This window comes from Stegostoma tigrinum, chromosome 4 (assembly GCF_030684315.1).
Source record: "Stegostoma tigrinum isolate sSteTig4 chromosome 4, sSteTig4.hap1, whole genome shotgun sequence".
NCBI lineage: Eukaryota > Metazoa > Chordata > Chondrichthyes > Orectolobiformes > Stegostomatidae > Stegostoma > Stegostoma tigrinum.
This window is the reverse complement of record NC_081357.1, coordinates 25,589,379-25,609,823: the sequence shown is the minus strand read 5'-3', so window position 1 is coordinate 25,609,823 and position 20,445 is coordinate 25,589,379. Positions and strand designations below refer to the sequence as shown.

Genomic DNA, 20,445 nt, shown 5'->3' with positions numbered 1-20,445 from the left:
GTGTGAAAATGTAGTAATTGTTGAGGATTCAATTATAAAAAGAACATACAGGCATTTCTGTGGCTGCAAATGAGACACCAGGATAGCGTGCTTCAGGGTGCCTACATGATATCCTGGAGGGGGAGGTTGAACAGCCAGTGGTCATGGTACAACATAGATAAACATACGGAAGAGGTCTTAAAAGCACAATACAGGATGTTAAGAAGTAAGTTGAAAAGCAGGACCTCAAATGAGGTGCCATTAAGATTATTACCATTGCCAAGTGCTAGTCAGTATAGAAATAGCAGGGTCTTTCAGATGAACATGTGTCTGAAGAATTGTTTCAAGAGAGGTGATTTCAGATTTCTGGATCATTGAGACCAGTTCTGGGGAAGGTGTGGCCAGTACAAACTGAATGGGTTGCACCTGGGCAAGACTAGGACTGATGTCCGAGAGCACGTTTGCTGAAATGACTGGGGAGATTTTAAACTAAAATGCCAGGGGGTGGGAACCTATGCAAGGAGCTAGAAGGAGGACAATTAAGGACAAGGACAAATACAGAGAGGGGAATAAGAAAAGTGATAGGTAGAATAAACCATTTGGGATTGAGATGAAAAGAAATTTCTTCACCCAGAAAGTGGTGAGCCTGTGGCATTCACTTCTACTGAAAATAGTCGAGATCAAAACATGGTATGATTTGCAGCTAAAGGGATCAAAGGGAAAAGTGGTAACCAGCTGTTGAGATGGATTATCAGCCACGATCATAATGAATGGCGGAGCTTGTTGGAAGAGCCAAATGGCCCACTCCAGTTCCTGTTTTGTGTTTCTATGGTGACATGTTAATTTCTCCCTTCCCAGTGGTGCAGGATGATCTTTTCTTTGTACCGTGTTTGATATCATTGCTGATCTGACATCTGCTTTTGGTGTTTCTAAAACCACTTGTCATCATGGTGGCAAATTCTTGCTCACAGTTAGTGTTGTTATTTGCAACAACTGTCAGCTAAAGATCCCACTTGTTGTAATTCAAGTTATGGGCTTTCATATCTTTTGACAGGATCCATGAATTGGAGCCTTGAGTGCATTGCTGGCCTCTTCTCACCTTGGCTGTCTCCCCTGTAGCATATCCTATAGGATGCAGCTATCTATCATCCTACTCAAGCACCCAATCCAATAAAATTGTCTTAACTTGATTAGTGCTAGCATGCTGTGCATGTTTGCCCCACAGAGTGCTATTTCACTGGTGATTTTGTTTTCATATGATGCCAAGAATATATCATAAACACCAATGGAGGTTATTGAGCTTTTGTTGTTTGGCTTTGCTCCATATATCAACTTGCTGCAGATATAGGCCCTCTAGAAAGCATCTTGGCCCTACATGTCAGTTTGTTCTCTGCGCCTGTTTTGTCAGTTGCATGAGGACTGATTCATGAATCTTTGGTGCTGGCCTTCTATTTGGGCAACTAGCACAGCGTATTCAACACATAAAAGTTCTTTGATAAGAATGTGCAACACTTTTTTGTTTCCTCTTGGTTTTCAGTCTTAATAGAATCATAGAACCCCTACAGTGTAGAAGCAGATTGTTGGCCTATCAAGTCCACACCAACCCTCTGAAGAGCACCCCAGTCAGGCCTACGCCCCTACCCTATCCCTGTAAGCCTGCATTTCCTATGGCTATGGGAAATTTGGCACCTAACCTGCACGTTTTTGGACAGTGGGAGGAAACTCGTGCAGGCATGAGACAAACGTGCAAACTCCACACAAAATGTCAGCTAAAGCTAGAATCAAGATAATAAAATGTGAGGCTGGATGAACACAGCAGGCCAAGCAGCATCTCAGGAGCACAAAAGCTGACGTTTCGGGCCTAGACCCTTCATCAGAGAGGGGGATGGGGAGAGGGAACTGGAATCAATAGGGAGAGAGGGGGAGGCGGACCGAAGATGGAGAGTAAAGAAGATAGGTGGAGAGAGTATAGGTGGGGAGGTAGGGAGGGGATAGGTCAGTCCACGGAAGACGGACAGGTCAAGGAGGTGGGATGAGGTTAGTAGGTAGATGGGGGTGCGGCTTGGGGTGGGAGGAAGGGATGGGTGAGAGGAAGAACCGGTTAGGGAGGCAGAGACAGGTTGGACTGGTTTTGGGATGCAGTGGGGGGGGGGGCATCTAGGCTGGTTGTGTGGTGCAGTGGGGGGAGGGGACGAACTGGGCTGGTTTAGGGATGCAGTTGGGGAAGGGGAGATCTTGAAACTGGTGAAGTCCACGTTGATACCATTAGGCTGCAAGGTTCCCAGGCGGAATATGAGTTGCTGTTCCTGCGACCTTCGGGTGGCATCATTGTGGCACTGCAGGAGGCCCATGATGGACATGTCATCTAAAGAATGGGAGGGGGAGTGGAAATGGTTTGCGACTGGGAGGTGCAGTTGTTTGTTGCGAACTGAGCGGAGGTGTTCTGCAAAGCGGTCTCCAAGCCTCCGTTTGGTTTCCCCAATGTAGAGGAAGCCACACCGGGTACAGTGGATGCAGTATACCACATTGGCAGATGTGCAGGTGAACCTCTGCTTAATGTGGAATGTCATCTTGGGGCCTGGGATAGGGGTGAGGGAGGTGGTGTGGGGGCAAGTGTAGCATTTCCTGCGGTTGCAGGGGAAGGTGCCGGGTGTGGTGGGGTTGGAGGGCAGTGTGAAGCGAACAAGGGAGTCACGGAGAGAGTAGTCTCTCCGGAAAGCAGACAGGGGTGGGGATGGAAAAATGTCTTGGGTGGTGGGGTCGGATTGTAAATGGCGGAAGTGTCGGAGGATGATCTCAGTGGAGGAGGTGGTTCCACAAATATCCCCATCCTCAACAATGCGATTGCCTTTTGGGCCCCACTGTTGGCCGGCCTACATAGAAACATAGGAACACAAAGCCTAAACTTTCCCATTTCCTTTGTTACACAATTGGTAGAGGGTTCTGCCTTTTGGCTGCTTAAGTGTGGAATTGCCTACTTAAACCCATCTGTCTTTCCACCTCTATAAGATAACAAAGTGTGGAGTTGGATGAACACAGCAGGCCAAGCAGCATCTCAGGAGCCCAAAAGCTGACGTTTCAGGCCTAGACCCTTCATGATGAAGGGTCTAGGCCCGAAACGTCAGCTTTTGTGCTCCTGAGATGCTGCTTGGCCTGCTGTGTTCATCCAGCCTCACGTTTTATTATCTTGGAATTCTCCAGCATCTGCAGTTCCCATTATCTCTAAAGCTAGAATTAAACCTTGTCCTTCGCCCTGGAAGGCAACAGCGCTAATGATTGAGCTACTATGTTGCCCAGTAGTTTGAGGTGTTTCCCAACTGATGAAACATTCCTTCCATGTCAGCAGGGATAGCATAATATTGTTTGGATAACAGACTGGGAAACACAATGACATATTAACAGCTTTCTTATGACAAAGCCCATCTGTCAACTGGCAAGCTTTGAATAACCATACGGAGAATGAACTTTTCTAAACAGTTTCATGACGGACGAGGGCCTCTGAGCAGCCAATATTCATCGTTGGGGCCTACATACAAACATATGCATTTGTAGAGAGACATAAACAATTCTGCACATTACTAAAAAAAACGTCTACAAAGTAAGAGGCAGGATAATCAACATAAACTTGACAAGTAAGGAGACAAGATAACAAAGTGTGAAGCTGGATGAACACAGCAGGCCAAGTAACATCTAAGAAGACATATCTCTTGGCTAGAGAGATTTCTACTTTACTTCTACATATAAAAATAAACAGAGAATGATACAGAACAGTTTGGGGACACAAACGCAACCCTGTTTCACCCATTGTTAATCGCAAAACTGTCAAATTTGAACTGAATGGTGCCATGCTTTTTATCATGGAAGGACTAATTGAGATGGTGAAGCTTGAAAGGTCAATCGCTTAAGCCTAGTATCTAGTAGACGACTGATTTGTTGAATGACAGATTATTTTGTGAGTTCATTAAAGGAAATTATTGTGGTTCTGCTCTTTGCACTACTTTGGAAGGTTACATTCGGAGGAGATTGTGTCTATCATGGATCTGCTGCTGTGAAGCCATATTGTGCCTCCAGGTACATTCTGTTGGCTAGTCGGGGCAACCTCTTTGAAATGACTCTGACAAAGGTCGTCCTTGTGACACTGAGGAGTGAGATGCGCAATATCTTACAGTAAGATGCTGTCCCTACTATCTGCCGCAGAAGTTCGCCACCTCCATTTTTACAGCAGTTTGCCCATGCAGATGTGAAGAATGCCCTAGACGAAATTTACACCGGCACAAATGCTTTGGAGACGAAATTTCCCGAGGCCTTATTCAACCGGCGACTTCAACCAAGCTAACCTTGAGCGTGCTGCCAAAGTACCACCAAAACATTTCCCCATGAGAAGACTGAACACCCCGGACCACTGCTACGCAAGCATCGAAGATGCCTACTGCTCTATCCCCTGCCCAGACTTTGGAAAATCAGATCACAGTGTTCCTCCTCCCAGCTTACAAGCAGGAGTTGTAACAGGAGGATAACAAAGTGTGAAGCTGGATGTGTGTTGCAGGCCAAGCAGCATCTCAGGAGCACAAAAGCTGAAGTTTCTGGCCTAGACCTGGATGAAGGGCCTAGGCCCGAAACGTCAGCTTTTGTGCTCCTGAGATGCTGCTTGGCCTGCTGTGTTGATCAAGCTTCACACTTTGTTATCTTGGATTCTCCAGCATCTGCAGCTCCCATAATCGTTGTAACAGGAGGATCCTTCACAAAAGGAAATACAGTGCCGGTCCGAAGCAGCAGAAGGGTGTCTCCAAGACTGCTTGGGGTCAGCAGACTTGACCATATTCAAGTGCTCAACGGACAACCTGGACGAGTACACCATCGTGGATTTTCAGGAAATACGTGGAGGACTGCATACCAATGAAGTCAATTCGGGTGTTCCCCAACTAGAAACCTTAGCTGAACTGGGAAATCCACTCCCTCCTGAAGACCAACTGTGTAACATTCAAGTCGGACAGCCCAGATCTGTACTTGTCTCTGTAATGCCATCAGAAATGCCAGGAGGCCCAAACCAGTCATACAGACACCTGCCACCTGTAGCAAGGCCTAAAAACATAATGGGATACAAATTGAAGCAGAGCAAGATAGCAATCAAAGACACATTACTCCCTGATGTGGTCAGTGTTTTCTATACTTAGTTTGAGCAGAATGCCAGCGGTGCTGTTTCACCTGCCCTGGTAGCCACGGATGCACCTGTGCTCTGTCACTGCTGCAGATGTCAGATTGATCTTCCTGAGAATCACCCAAGAAAAGCATCTGGGTCCAGACAGAATCCCTGGCGTGCAGTTAAATGCTGTGCAGAAATGCTGGTAGACATATTCGCTGACATCTTCAACCCCTCCCTTCTACAAGCCGAAGCCCCCTCCCGCTTCAAGTAGACTACCATAATCTCAGTGCCTAAGAAAGCACATGCAATGTACCTTAATGACTACTGCCCAGTGGCTCTGACCTCCATAATCATGAAGTGCTTTGAGAGGCTGGTCATGGCCCACATTGAATCTAGTCCCCCAGCCTGCCATGATCCCCTGCAATTTGCCGACCAACATAACAGGTCCACAGCGGATGCCATTTCCATAGGCCTGTACACACCCCTGGAACATTTGGACGACCAGGGCACCTATGTCAAACTCCCACTTGTCAACTACAGCTCCACCTCCAATACCATTATCCCCTCCAGACTGATTTCAAAACTCCGAAACCTAGCTCTTGGCTTCACCCTCTGCAACTGGATCCTCAGCATCCTGACCCAATCAGTGAAGATGGATAATTGCACCACGTCCACGATAACACTCCACACTGGATCCCCCCAACTAAGGATGCATTGCACTCCCCACTGTACTCCCTGAACACCCACAACTGTGTAGCCAAATTATAAACAAACACCATCTACAACATTGCTGATGACGCCACCGCAGTAGGCCGGCTATCAAACAAAGATGAGTCAGAATATAGAAAGGAGATGGAGGGTTTGGTGATGTGGTGAAATGGTAACAACTTTTGTCTTAATGTCAGCAAAACAAAAAGATCATTGACTTCAGAAGGAAAGGAGGAAAATACCCCTCTATTTACACCAATGAAGCAGAGGTTGAGAGGGTTGAGATCATCAAGTTCCTACGAGTGATGATAACCAATAACCTGGCCAGACTTCCCACGTAGATGCAGCGGTCAAGAAGGCATAACAATGCTGCCTCTTCAGGCAGTTCAGGAAAATTGGTACATCCAATAGGACCCTCACCAACTTTTACAGATGCACCGTAGTAAGTCTGGGCACGTAATAGTCTGATATGGCAACTGCTCTGCTCAGGACCATAAGAAACTACAGAAGGTTGTGCGCACAGCCCAGACCATCATGGAAGCCAGCCTCCCATCCACTGACTCAATTTACACCTCTTGTTGCAACAGAAAGGCCACTGGCCTCACCAAAGATTTATCCCACGCTGTTAATGTGCTGTTACAACCTCATCCATCGGGTAGAAGATACCAACAGGTTCAGGAACAGCTTCTTCCCTGCCAATATTAGACAGATAAATGAACTTTCTAACTTCAAATAATGCTGATTTTGTTAAAATTGATTTTTGCCTCGCACGTGTTCCTTGCGGTTTCACCTGTATGCCTCACTGTCCAAGCATTTTACACCCTATGAGCTGTATGTCCTTGCTTATTATGATCTGGATGTGAGTTTGCTCGCTGAGCTGGAAGGTTAGTTTTCAGACGTTTCATCACCACTCTAGGTAACATCATCAGTGGGACGTAACACCAGCGCTTTGTTGGAGGCTCACTGATAATGTTACCTAGAATGGTGACAAAACGTCTGAAAACTAACCTTCCAGCTCAGTGAGCAAACTCACATCCAGAACCTCAACCTGAGCTACAAATCTTCTCAAAACTCGTTATTATGATCTGCCTGTACTGCTGCAAACAAAGCTGTTCACTGTACTTAGGTATACATGACAACAAATCAATCAATCGAGTGGTTGCATTCCCTTGGTTGACTTTTTTTCTTGTATGAAGTGACGATGTTTGTGTCATGCATATCCTGTGGAACAGAACTGTCTCTCTAGTAGAACATGTTGGAGTAAGATAGCAAGAGGGACTTTTCCTTCTTGAGTTGCTGAAATGGTGTTCCATCCTTTCTAAGTGCTTTTCGTATTGCTAGAGAGCCAGTGGACTTTCAAGCTTAAGAAATGAGAGTTCTACATTATGTCCACAAATGATAGCTGCAGAAGATCTTCAAGCACAGGCAGAAAGAGACTTACCTCGTGTGAGTATATATCAGCGTAGTATTCTATCCAGCAAGCCATTTGCTTGTACCTCTCAGTAAGTGCTTCCCATGTATGAACTTCAGAAGAGGAGATTTGGTGATGGTAGAGTCAAGTGTTCTTTATGATACGGTCATACATAGTGCAAAGTATTTCCTTTTAGAAATTGATTCCGTAGTATTTGGTGCAGGAGCTGGCTGTCTTCTGCACAACTGCCTTAGCATGATTTTGTTACCTGTTTTGGGTTTCTTCAAAAGCTGGTTGAGCATAGGAACTTCATGCTTCATCAGTATTTAACTGGTGAGTCATCACACTGGAAGGACAGTTGAGTGCTTTTGAAAACTCTGACATGTGTTATCATTGTGTTGATGTGCAAGACGTCAGTGTGTTTAGATTAATGTGGTTTGTGTGCTTGCACCTTTACCTTACTATTGACAAGCTGCTACTTTGAGCTCTACTTGCAAATTCTTGCTTGTTACTCTTACTCCTCCCTTCGTACTTCTCCTAAACATTTTCCTTACGGAGTCTGTTTATTGACCTGACCTTATCTTCAATGTTCACATCCATTCTGTACTAAGCCAGGCCTAACTTCCATTTCATCCTTGTTCAGTTTCATTTGACTCTTATCATCTCCAATGGATTGAATTTAAAATTCTAATCCTCCTGTACAAATCCCTTCATTGTATTTTCACACATCCTAAACTGAGATGCTGAGACTTCGTTTGGTATGAGGGATTACTGATGTGACCATGCAAAGCAACTAGTAGCTGAAGCCCAATTGGCGTTGCAACGGATTTTGTCATTAGAAAATGAGCAAGTGGAACTTGTGCATTACAGGGTACTCCGATGGTTGTGGATACCCTGACCAGGCTGACTGACCTTGGCGAACACAACTTGAGTGAAGGTGATTGCATAGCCTCACTTGGGACATATCCTGAACAGAGGGCCTGTAGGTCAGCCCACAAAACCCCAAAACAAAGCCAACCTTGGCCAAACAGTTTCTTCAAGGATCTGGACTGGCAGGCCATTGTAGTCACTGCCTGTATGCAGATTCAAAAGAGCAAAAGTGTCCCTCTGGTCCCGAATTGAGTAAGAGAACTCTAGGCTGGTATCCAGGGCAGCGCGCACCTGGAGGGTACACTTGTAGCTGGTGGAACAGTTAACTTGCTTAGCAACATCAAGATCAGAACCAATCAAAATAAACGTCCAGTTGAGTGGTCACCCCAGTTCAAATGGAGGCCGTTACCAGTGTGGCTGTATCAATGATTGTGGAATCAGGCTTTACCAAAGTTTGCTCTGGAATCCTACCCTTAAGTGTCATAAGACCTCAGCCAGACTGAGAACCTACACCAGAGAATCTCATTAAATTACGAGTGTAACTTTGGTTCGGGTGTCTTTTGAGAAGCAGCTGGTTCAATCACCACTCGTTGTAGCAAAAGGCTGGGACCCAAGCTTGATGAGGCGAAATTGGTTGAGAAAGATTCAAGTTGATTGGTTCAATATTTTTCAATAGGAAATGGCTACCCGAGTGTAGTCCTAATTAAACGCACTTATCCGTAGATTTTTCAGGAAGGTCTAGGGACTAACAGAGGAGCCAAGGCAAACTCACGTGTTGACCAAGAAGCAATTCCTATGATTTTACAAGGACTGCCCAGTGTCATTTACCTTGAATGCAAAGGTAGAGGCAGATATTGGGACTCTGGAAAGCGAAGGAGTCATCAAACCAGTCCAGTTTGTGGAATGTGCAGCAATGGTTGTACTGATTGTGAAGCCCAACAGTTCGGTTTGCCTTTGTGGGGACTTCAAGCAAATGGTAAAGTGTTTTTCACAGCTGGATAAATACTTAATCCCTTGCATAGAGGACTTCTCTACAAAACTGGCGTGAGGGGCTATCCTTCACAAAGCTGGTCTTGAACCGTTCATACCTGCATTTGTGATGATATGAGGATTCCCAGAAATATACTATGATTAATACCCATAAGGTTTGTACCAGTATACAAGACTGCCTTTTGGAGTATCATCAGCCTTTGCTATTTTCCAGTGGACGATGGGAAACACTTTACAACGTGCAGATCACCTTTTTTTCTGGATGACATGGGAAGACTAATAAAGAGCATTTCGAGAATTTGGACGTTGTGCTTAAATATTTCTCCAAGGAAGTTGAACACCTCAGGACAGAAAAGTGTGTGTTCCAGATGCCTGGAGTGATTGACTTGGGCTACAGAGCTAACCAGACTGGGTTACACCCATTGGCAGATATAGTGAGAGTGATCAAAGGTACCCTAGACCCCACCTGTGGTGTTACCACTAGAAGAGCCTGTTCTGATTTTAAATTTTCTGGACACCCTTCCAGTCACCACTAATAATATCAGACTGTGGACACAAAAAAGATCCTGCCCTGGCAAAACTAAAAATAGCTACTGGTTATGAGAGAAGCCAAGGGGCCACCACAACCAGAAATGAACCCTTTCTAGACCTAGCGAGATCACTGTCGAGTACAGCATATTATTACAGGAAGGCAAGAGTAAATGTCCTAAACAAAGGTTGCAGCCAGATACTGGCTAAACTTCACCAGGGTCATCCAAGGGTTTCCAAAGTGAAGATGCTGGGGAGACATTATGTCTGATGGCCAAGATTGGATGCTGACACAGTTCCATAGGCTCTATGTTCGTAGTCATTTTGGATGCCCATTCAAAGTGGGTGGACGTACATTGAGGTTATTCGTCAAACACAGAGATGACAATTGAAAATTGAATGGCCCTGCGTGAGTAAGAGGCATGGTTGATGTGAGGTCCGGTCCCATGACGCATAAAGTTCAAATAGAAGAGACATGACCACATGAAAGCTGCATGCCCGCAAATGGGGCAGGAGCGAAACATAGTCTGCCCTCAAAAACTGGTGAGGCTGGCAAAACCCATGGGTTCTCCCCCTCTGCCCAGCACCAAGGAAACCTCTAAGGAGGAAATGGACATGGCAGCTATCGCAACCTCAATGTTGTTAACCCCCGTAGAAGATAAATTTCTGGGACACTCGTGCAAGAGCTGTGTCACCATCTGATTTATGCACCACCTGTATACGAGGCAGAGTTGAAGGACCTGAACCTGGTGTGAAAACATCCCAGGAGAAGTTACAGAACTTAGAGGAGGTGGGATGTAGTGATTGGAATAGGGTCAGCCAGGTGGACTTTATAGAATGAGCTCCCTGATTGGGGCTGTTAATCTGATCCATTCAGGAAGTCCTGACTGACACATAAACAAGTGTGTCAGAAGTTTTGCTCACTCTAGGAGCTGGCTGGGTCAGACCCATACAACTAAAATGTGATAACAAAGGGATACAGGCCTTTTTTTTTCTGATGAAGGGTCTAGGCCCGAAACGTCAGCTTTCCTGCACCTAAGATGCTGCTTTGCCTGCTGTGTTCATCTGGCTCTACACCTTGTTATCCCAAGCCTTTGTGGAGCTATTTAAAACTAGTTACTTCTGTATGTTCTGTTGTCTGTCTTGTGTAACTGTTAAGCTGAATCTCAACTTATTTGGAAGTAGGTACCTTGTTCCCAATCCACTGGGATTTGCCCCTTATTTTATAACAAAGAAGAGCGGAGCTATTTGATCCTTGAGCCTATTCCTCCATTCAATGTGGTCAAAGCTGACCAAGCACAAAACCCAATCCCAATGTCCTCCATATCACTTGATTCCTTTAGCCACTAGAGTTTTTATTCAGTGACTGTCACTTTGGTGACTATAAGTGATAAATAAATTTGATGTTACTGAAGACATGGGTCAAATGAAGTGCCTTCTCTGTTCGGAATATTCTGTTTCTTTGTCATTGCTATCCCTCTATTTGAATATAAGACCAGTAAAATGAGACATTAAAGACATTTTCTTTCTAGGTATATGAAAATTTTCCAGAGCGTGGATCTTTCCAGCAACTTTTACTTTAGGTAAGATGCTGCTTTTATTTGTTAAATCTAATGTTGCATATTATTATTTTTGTTGCTAAAGGAATAAAGGCCTAGTAATTCCAACTCTGGCTCTAATCAGATTTTTTTAAAAAGTACCCATTTGCCTCTTAACTTCTCCGCTAGAGATTTCTGGGCATGGCTGTCCTATTGCAAAACAGTAGGAGTCCTCAAATCCATCAATTGAGAATGTTATCATCGAAACCATGGGCGTTTGCTTAATAGTTACCTGGGATAAGTTTTCAAACCTCTAACTATTGAGCTGATGGGGTTCTTAACATTTTTGTTAAGTTGCCCTTGGTTCCTCCCCTCTCTCAATGTGTTTTTCCTGAGTTGAGTGCACAATTTCTTTCCTTGTTTGCTTTTTCATTTGTTACTCTGGCTTTGCCAGTGATTTTTTTTTTTTAAAAAACAGTATTTTGCCTTGTAAATTTTGATATGATGGTAAGTTTCTAAAATTATTCCAAATAGATTAGTAAGTATATTTTGATTAATGACCCTGGTAAGTCTGAATTGGATATATACCATCCATTTTTGAATAGTTGGAACTGAGTCCAGTGACTGAACAATGTGTTGAATGATGGAATGTTGCTGCAGGCGTCAGATACGTTAACTGGTTCCCTTTTGACTCTAATCTAGTTCTACGGGAGTGAAATATTGCCTGAAAGATTTAGACTCCCTAGAAACTGTGCTTTTTGTAAAGACATTTATTTTGGCACTGGATAAATGTGCAGGGCCCCTTAGTGCAACGCCGATTCCATTTTCAGACCAGCTGGTTGCTCCTTCCTCCTCCTTTCCTGCTCCTCATCAACATACTCCCTTCCCCATCCCATCCCCCTTCCCCACTCCTCCAACCTCCTCCTTTATTATTGTTATGTTGTACATAGTTGTGGTGCCTTCCTCACCCAGTTATTTCCACATATTCTTTGACAGGTAATTGAATCAAACTAATGGTGGTGCTAAACTCGATTTCTAATCTTTCCACCTTTTTAAAATCTATTTCAGTTTTAATGATGAATAAGACAAATGGCACCACAAATGAGTTAGCTCCTAGAAGTACTGAATATGTAATGCTAATTATTTCTCATGAAATTGACCTCTCCTTTTTACTACTGGGCCAGGGTGCCTCCAAAGAGGAGGTGGATACTCCAGTTAGGAAGGAAATTTTATCTACCTGCCTTATGGAATTGTCTTCAACACATGAATGAAAGTATTCATACTTTGTAAAACTATGCGAGATGATATAGAACAGATATATTTTGTACCCTGACGTGGAATTGATTTTCTGTTGAAGAAGTGCTGAATCACATGGCCATCATTCCTACGTTTAAACTGTACGAGAAAACTGCCTATATTCTCATCCCAGCTGGTTATACTTCTAGACAAGTCAGATCTCAGAATGAAATCTGGTTTTAAAAACAGACTTTTTAAAAAAAAATTGCAATATGGTGATCTTTCGCTAAAAAATAAATGCACAGGCTGAAAATTCTGCTTTTTACAATAGGAAGGAAATATATAAAAAGCTTAACTCTTCCTTTAACTGACACAGTTGAAATCTTAGACTTTCTCAGCTTTGAAGAATCAGTATAGATTTCTGACCAAAATTCCTGGTCAGGATATTTCACAAACTGAAACCCTTACACAGAAGTTACTTATTCCCTGAACTGCTCTGAACAATCTTCTCGGAAAAAGTACTCTCACATTAAGCTTTTGTCAGGTCTCTTTCGAACTAAAGCTTTTTAGTCATCTTTTCTTTAAAATAAACCTGCTCAATCTGGATTATGATAAGACAATGACTTAATTATTTCTTTTCTCTCATGTCTTAACCCCCACCCATCATGTAAACAGACTTCCATTAACTTTTGTGCTCCTGAGATGCTGCTTGGCCTGCTGTGTTCATCCAGCTCCACACTTTGTTATCCATTAACACTCAGGTGGCTTTCAGTCATTTGTTTTCTGATACATAAAGGTTTTAACAAGACTGACCTAGTTAATTGTTAAATCCCTTCACACAAATAGACCAAACCTTTGTGCTACTCATTTAAAATGTAAATACTTTCAACCAAAAAATATAAATCTTTGATCACACTCTTCATTGGCTTTATAGAAGTATTTCTGTGGTATATGTGATCCACATTTATTTGAATATTGGTGCTTTTCATTAGTAATGGAAAACATTTTTTTGATATGTTGCAAAAGCCACTTTTCTGTGAATGAAAGTAAACTTATTTTATTTCTTTTCTATAGTTATAGCTATGATTTGACTCACTCTCTTCAGTTCAATCTAACATTGTTGAAAATGCCCAGTGAAGGATTAAAAAGTCAAACTTTTGGACATGGCCGGCAGGAGAGTTTTGACATCTTTGAGGATGAGGGTGTTGCTGCGCAGGCTGGAAGTGGTGGGTATTAAACATGATGGATGCAGGTGTTTTTTGAATGATAGTACAAGTTGAGTATTAGAAAGATACGCATGATTGCCTGTTCCTTTCCTCCTGTGATTACTATGTAGCTGCTTTTTTCGATATTGGAAAATCGTTAATAGGTCACGAATTATACTAATTTCACTTGCAGACTAATTGCACATTTGTATTCAGAGTAGCTGAAAAATGTTCACAATGATGCACAGAGTCTCTACCATGTCTGTTTGCTGCAAGTGGGGCAACTTTAAATTAAAATTATTTTTAATGGAAAATGTCGATTTGAAAATGTTTTACAGGTAACTTGTAAATTCCAGACTTAAAAAGAAAAGGGTTCTTTTACTTCAAGATTTATATTGTAAAAGTTGTAACAATTGAAAACATGTGCTTTGTAAGTATTGATAAAGTGAGCTTATTGTTTTGGTCAGGATTTCGGAGGACAGCTCTGAACTGAAGCTAGCAGTTTCTAAGGAGTGAACCCTTGCTTTGTTGCATCTCCAAATAATCCTTGGAGTAATGTGGGCACGGAGCTAGAAACAGAACATTTTGCTTGCTACTTTAGTAAATACTGAGTTCAGAAAAACTTGAAGCTTTAGTTTCCTTTACCTCGCTGACCACTGTCTGCCAATGCGCCTAACAGTTTCTTCAATTATTGTTACAGAGGTAGTAGGAACTGCCGATGCTGGAGAATCTGAGATAACACAGTGTGAAGCTGGTTGAACGCAGCAGGTCAAGCAGCATCAAGGGAGCAGGAAAGTTGATGTTTTGGTTGAGACCCTTCTTCACAAGAAGGGTCTTGACCCGAAACGTCAACTTTCCTGCTCCTCTGCTGCTTGGCCTGCTGTGTTCAAACAGCTTCACACCGTGTTATCTTAAATTATTGTGTTTTTTTTAAACACCATTATTCTACCCAGAAGTCTCTTTCATGTATTATCTCATTTCATCCTGCTTACCCTTACTTGTTCAATATTTAGTCTACAATGATTCTCCAACTCTTGTATACTCGACCCAGTTAATGTAAATGTATTTGTGGAGCACTTATATTCTACATTGTTTCCCTTTTATGGGCTTTGTACTTCTCGATGGTTTAGTTAACCCCACCAGTTTGTTAATCAGCCAATGTACCTCTTTCAAGTACAACTATGAATAACTAACTACATTCAACCTGTTGCAACTTATGGTACCCGCTGCAAAAAACAAATGTCATATCCACCCTGAAATCCATTATTCTATAATGTAATTTGTACTATGTCAAATATCTTGAGCTGTTTCTGATAGAATGAGGTACTAAACAATGGCAAATTTGTAATAGAAATTGCTGAAGTTGGAGCTGATCTTTATAACGCAAAATAAACTCTCAGGTTTTATGAAGTAAAACCAGATCACACTTATGGGAAATGCTCTACTGCTGCACCTGCTTCTGTGCTATGTTCCCAAATCAGTGAAAGCACAAAAAGCATCAAACCATTGTGTAGATTCCACACTGTCTAGGAACAAAGCCACAGGTAATTAGTTGGTAGCATATACTATTTTAATGCATGATATGGTCATAATTTATATTTACGTTATGATGTTTAAATCAACAAGATATTTATCCTTTTCAGCTTCTGGGCACTATGGCATTCTGAATCAGCCCTACCTCAAATATGCTTGGAACAGTTACATCTTAGAAAAGGTGAAAGCTACTGTCCACCAGAACTGGTTGTTGTATATTATTCATGGATTCTGCGGTCAGTCAAGTATCCTTTACTAAAATTTCAAAATTTAATATGTTATCTGTCATGTTGGGAGCTATTCAGCAACTGCCTCAAACCTCCAAACCTTGTAGATCTAATGAAACGAGAGCTCTACAAAACACTGCACTCTGATAGAAAACGGACTGTTATGTTAAGTAACTTGGCTTCAGTCAGAAGTCACACAACACCAGGTTGTAGCCCAATGGGTTTATTTGAGATCACAAGCTTTACAATAATTGCCCCATTGCCAGGTGAAGTGAAGAAAAGCATACGCAGCATTTATAGTCAGAGATCATAAAGATCATACAAATGGTGTGAGTAGGCTGAATATTAAGTCTCTGCAGGTGATCAAAAGTGTCAGACGGTATGAGTAAAGTGTCAATGGCTGAATAATGAGTGAAGAGGATAACACATTAATTGAGGCAGAGAGATAATTACAAAAAATTAAAAATAACATAGTGATGGAGACAAACCAAATCACTGGAACAACCTGATGATAGGTGTAAGAGCCACGTGCTGAGGGTCGAACCAAAGTAACAAGTAATCCAAAACTATACAAACTAATTAAGGGAGCAAGATCATAACAAGTTAACAAAGTGATGGTGTTAAACTAGCACAGTAAGGAAGATTTAATGGATACAGAACCATATGGTGGGGTTACATGTAAAATGTCATGAACCCATGACCACAGTTAAGGCAGTCTTCGTGTGTACAGAACTTGGCGATTAGTTTCTGCTCACCAGTTCTGCCTTGTGCTGTATCTTGAAGGCTGCCTTGGAGGCCACTTACCCGAAGATTGGAGGATGAATGTCGTTGACTGCTGAAATGTTCCCTGACTTGGAGGAACATTCTTATCTGGCGATTGTTGCGCGGCATCCATTTATCCATTGTCGCAGTGGCTGTATGATCCCACCAATTTACCATATCTCAGGGCATCCTTGCCTGCATTGTACCCCGTTCTTATGTGGGAACACCATCCAACTAATACTATTCACCAGATACATCAATGTTTTCTTCCTTTGGACTCATGGTGATGAATCACTGAAATGACTGCAGTGATTACAACGAGTTTCATCCCACATTAGAATTACCATGGACTACTCTTCAGAATCCTTTTCATTCTTTGACATGCATCTGCATCAAGAATGGCCACCTCAGTACCTCACGCTACCACAAGCCCATGGATAACCTCTGAATGCTACACTTCCTGAGTTCCACACTAAGCATGTTAAAGAATCCATTTCAAATAGATTGGAAGATAGTAAACCTTTATTCAATATGGAGGAAGACAGAAAGCAGGCAACCACAGGCCAGTTAGCTTAACATCATAAGGAAAAGGCTCGGAGTAAAAAACTGTGATTTAAGAAATCAATGTGGAACCCTTAGATATCTTTAAGATAATTTTGCATAGTCAACATGTATTTATGAAAGAGAAGTCATGTTTAATCATTATTTTGGGGTTCTTTGAGGCAGTGATGTGCTGTGGATAATGGGAACGAGAAGTCCCCATACAAATGACTGAAAGAGAGGGAAAATTTCCTGTCAGCTCCATCTTAAATGGGAGATCCTAATTTTTGAACTGCCTCCTCTAGTTTCTGACTCTCCCAGAGTGGAAAACTTCTGACACTAAATCTGTCAAGTTTCCTCAGGATCAACTATGTTCAAATAAGATCACCTTCTCATTCTTCTAAGTCCCAGTGGATTCTGGCCCAACCTGCTCAAATCTTTCTCGTAAGATAACCCTTTCATCCCAGGAATGAGTTGAGTGAATCTACTCTAAGCTGCTTTTAAAAGAGTTATATTCCTCCTTGGGTAAGGAGACCAAAATTGTACTCCAGATGGTGTCTAACGTCTTGTACAACTGCAGCAACACTTCCATACTCTTACACTCAATCATACTTCCAATACATGTTAATATCCCACTTGCTTTCCTAATCCCTTGCTATGTTTGCATATTATTATCTTGTTTTGAGTACCAAGGCACCCAGTTCTCTAAATTAGAGTTTTGCAATCTCCCTCCATTCAAGTGGTTGGCACATTGGCACAGTGCTGCCCCACAGTGCCAGAGACACAAGTTCAATTCCACCCTCTGGAGATTGTCTGTGTGGAGTTTGTCCATTCTCCCCGTGTCTGCATGAGTTTCCTCTGGGTGCTCCAGTTTTCTCCCACAGTCCAAAGATGTGCCGGGTAGGTGGATTGGTCATGCTAAATAGAACATAGAACAGTACAGCGTAGAACATAGAACAGTACAGCGTAGAACAGGCCCTTTGGCCCTTGATGTTGCGCCAACCTGTGAACTAATCTAAACCCATCCCCTACCCTACACTATCTCATCATCATCCATCTGCTTATCCAAGGAAAATTGCCCGTAGTGTTCAGGGATTTGTACATTAGGTAGGTTATAGGGGGATGGATTTGAGTGGGTGCTCTGAGGTTCGGCCTGGACTTGTTGGGCCAAAGGGGCTGTTTCCACATTGTAGGGATTCTGTTTTTTAAAAAAAAATACTGTTTTTCTAGTTTTCTTACCAAGATAACCAGCTTCACAAATTTTTCACATATACTTCCTCTGCTAATTTTATTTTTTGCTGATTCACTAAATAAATCAGACTCCTTATGACCTCTCGACAACATTCTATCCTATCTATTTACTTATCAACAGAGAGTTGTGAACGCATGGAATACTTTGCCAGTGGTAGTCATGGAAGCAGTCATTAGTGACATTTAAGCGACTGCTAGACGTGCACATGGACAGCAGTGAATTGAGGGGAATGTAGGTTAGGTTATTTTATTTTTGGATTAGGATTAATCCACGGCACAACATCGTGGGCCGAAGGGCCAGTACTGTACTTTTCTATGTTCTATCGTCCTTCTCTCCTGTTTGTGTCATCAGTAAATTTAACTCCATACATTTAGATCCCATCATCAAAGTTGTTGATCTAGACTATAAAATATTGAGACCCCAAGCACTGATCCAAGCTCCCCACCTGAAAATAGCTCATTTATCCCAATTCACTGTTTCCCGTTGGCTAACGGATCTTCTATCCATCCATAAGCTGTTATGTTGTAGCCTTTGATGTGGACCTTATGAAAATTGAGGTACACCACATTTACATGTTTGCCTTTACTCACCTTGTTTGTTCATTTTTCAGAGAACTCTAAATAATCAGTCAAATACAATTTCCTTTTCACAAAACCATGTTGATTCTCTGATTTGTGTTGCTCTTGTCACAATTTTACCTCTGATATTTGTTGGATGATGAAACTCAAAATGAAAACTGAAAACACTTCCGAAATTCTCACCATAACAAAATTATATACCTGTACCGTATTTCAGATCGCTTAAAATGTTGAGAGTCGTTCTCCACATCCCTGTTTGTGAAGTGCATTATTCCTTTGCAAAATTAGCTGATTCTATTCTGTAATGTTTACAAAATCGCCATTTATATCACTATTATTAGCTAGGCAATTTTGACCTGTATTTCATTATATAGTTCATGTGAAGTAAATCATGCTAAGATAGTTTCTTCTCAGCTTTCTTTAACTTCACTGTCAGAAATGCTGATCTATGGCAGACCGGTTTATGTTACTTTGATAGCCAGAAGATCCTGCAGATTTGCTGGAACACGTTTCCTAAAAAGGGGTGCAAATTGTCAGGTATATCAATGCAAATTGCAGAAACCTTATTCAAACTAAAGTGTTACCCATATCACCTGAATAAGTAAAATATTTAAAGTTGTATTAATGACTTAAAACCTTGTTGATATTTTTCCCTTTCCCAGGGAGATGTGGCAAATGAAGTGGAAACTGAACAGATAATTCACGATGCTTCTGTGATATCCTTCTCTGCTGGAAGTTACTCTTCCTATGTACAGGTTCGAGGTTCTGTTCCACTGTACTGGTCTCAGGACATTTCCACTATGATGCCCAAACCACCCATTACATGTAGGTATCAAATAATTTGGTAAATGTCTCACTTAGCTAAACCAAACTTTTCAGTTTTTATCTTCATAAATTTGTTCTCAGACATGAAGGATGCTGGCCAGATGTATTTATTGCCTACCTCTAATTGCACCAATTGTGAACCTTGTAAATAGTTGTAATTTGTGCTATAAACAAAGGTGCAGGAGTAGGCCATTCGGCCCTTCGAGCCGGCACCACCATTCATTATGATCATGGCTGATCATCCACAATCAGTATCCTGTTCCTGCCTTATCCCCATAACCCTTGATTCCACTATCTTTAAGAGCTCTATCCATCTTTTTCTTGAAAGTATCTAGAGACTTGGCCTCCACTATCTTCTGGGGCAGAGCATTCCATATATCCACCACTCTCTGGGTGAAGAAGTTCTAAATGGCCTACCCCTTATTTTTTAACTGTGTCCTCTGGTTCTGGACTCCCCCATCAGCGGAAACATGCTTCCTGCCTCCACAGTGTCCAAACCTTTAATTATCTTATACGTCTCAATCAGATCCCCTCTCATCCTTGTAAACTCAAGTGTATACAAGCCCAGTCGCTCCAATCTTTCAACATATGATAGTCCTGCCATTCTGGGAATTGACCTCGTGCACCTATGCTGCACTCCTTCAATAGCCAGAATGTCCTTCCTCAAATTTGGAGACCAAAACTGCGCACAATACTCCAGGTGCGGTCTCACTAGGGCCCTGTACAGCTGCAGAAGGACCTCTTTGCTCCTATACTCAATTCCTCTTGTTATGAAGGCCAGCATGTCATTAGCTTTCTTCACTGCCTGCTGTACCTGCATGATTGCTTTCATTGACTGATGTATAAGAACACCCAGATCTCATTGTATTTCCCCTTTTACCTAACTTGACTCCATTTAGATAGTCATTGTTCCCCAACCCCGCACGGCCCGTTTCTATCTCCTTCCTAAAATCCACAAACCTGCCTGCCCTGGTCGACCCATCGTCTCAGCCTGCTCCTGCCCCACCGAACTCATCTCCACCTATCTGGACTCCATTTTCTCCCCTTTGGTCCAGGAACTCCCCACCTATGTCCGTGACACCACCCATGCCCTCCACCTCCTCCAGGACTTCCAATTCCC

At 42.4% G+C, this 20,445-nt stretch overlaps 1 protein-coding gene across 3 annotated transcripts in view; it reads left to right on the top strand.

The window, feature by feature from the left end:
* fig4a (FIG4 phosphoinositide 5-phosphatase a) overlaps positions 1–20,445 on the top strand; it is a 126,043-nt gene that overhangs the window by 16,274 nt on the left and 89,324 nt on the right. For all 3 annotated transcript variants that reach the window (XM_048531052.2, XM_048531053.2, XM_048531054.2), the window contains exons 6-10: positions 11,162–11,212; positions 13,478–13,629; positions 15,252–15,386; positions 18,937–19,037; positions 19,163–19,325. In XM_048531052.2, the coding sequence (XP_048387009.1) occupies positions 11,162–11,212; positions 13,478–13,629; positions 15,252–15,386; positions 18,937–19,037; positions 19,163–19,325 (602 nt within the window). The remainder of the gene's footprint in view (positions 1–11,161; positions 11,213–13,477; positions 13,630–15,251; positions 15,387–18,936; positions 19,038–19,162; positions 19,326–20,445) is intronic.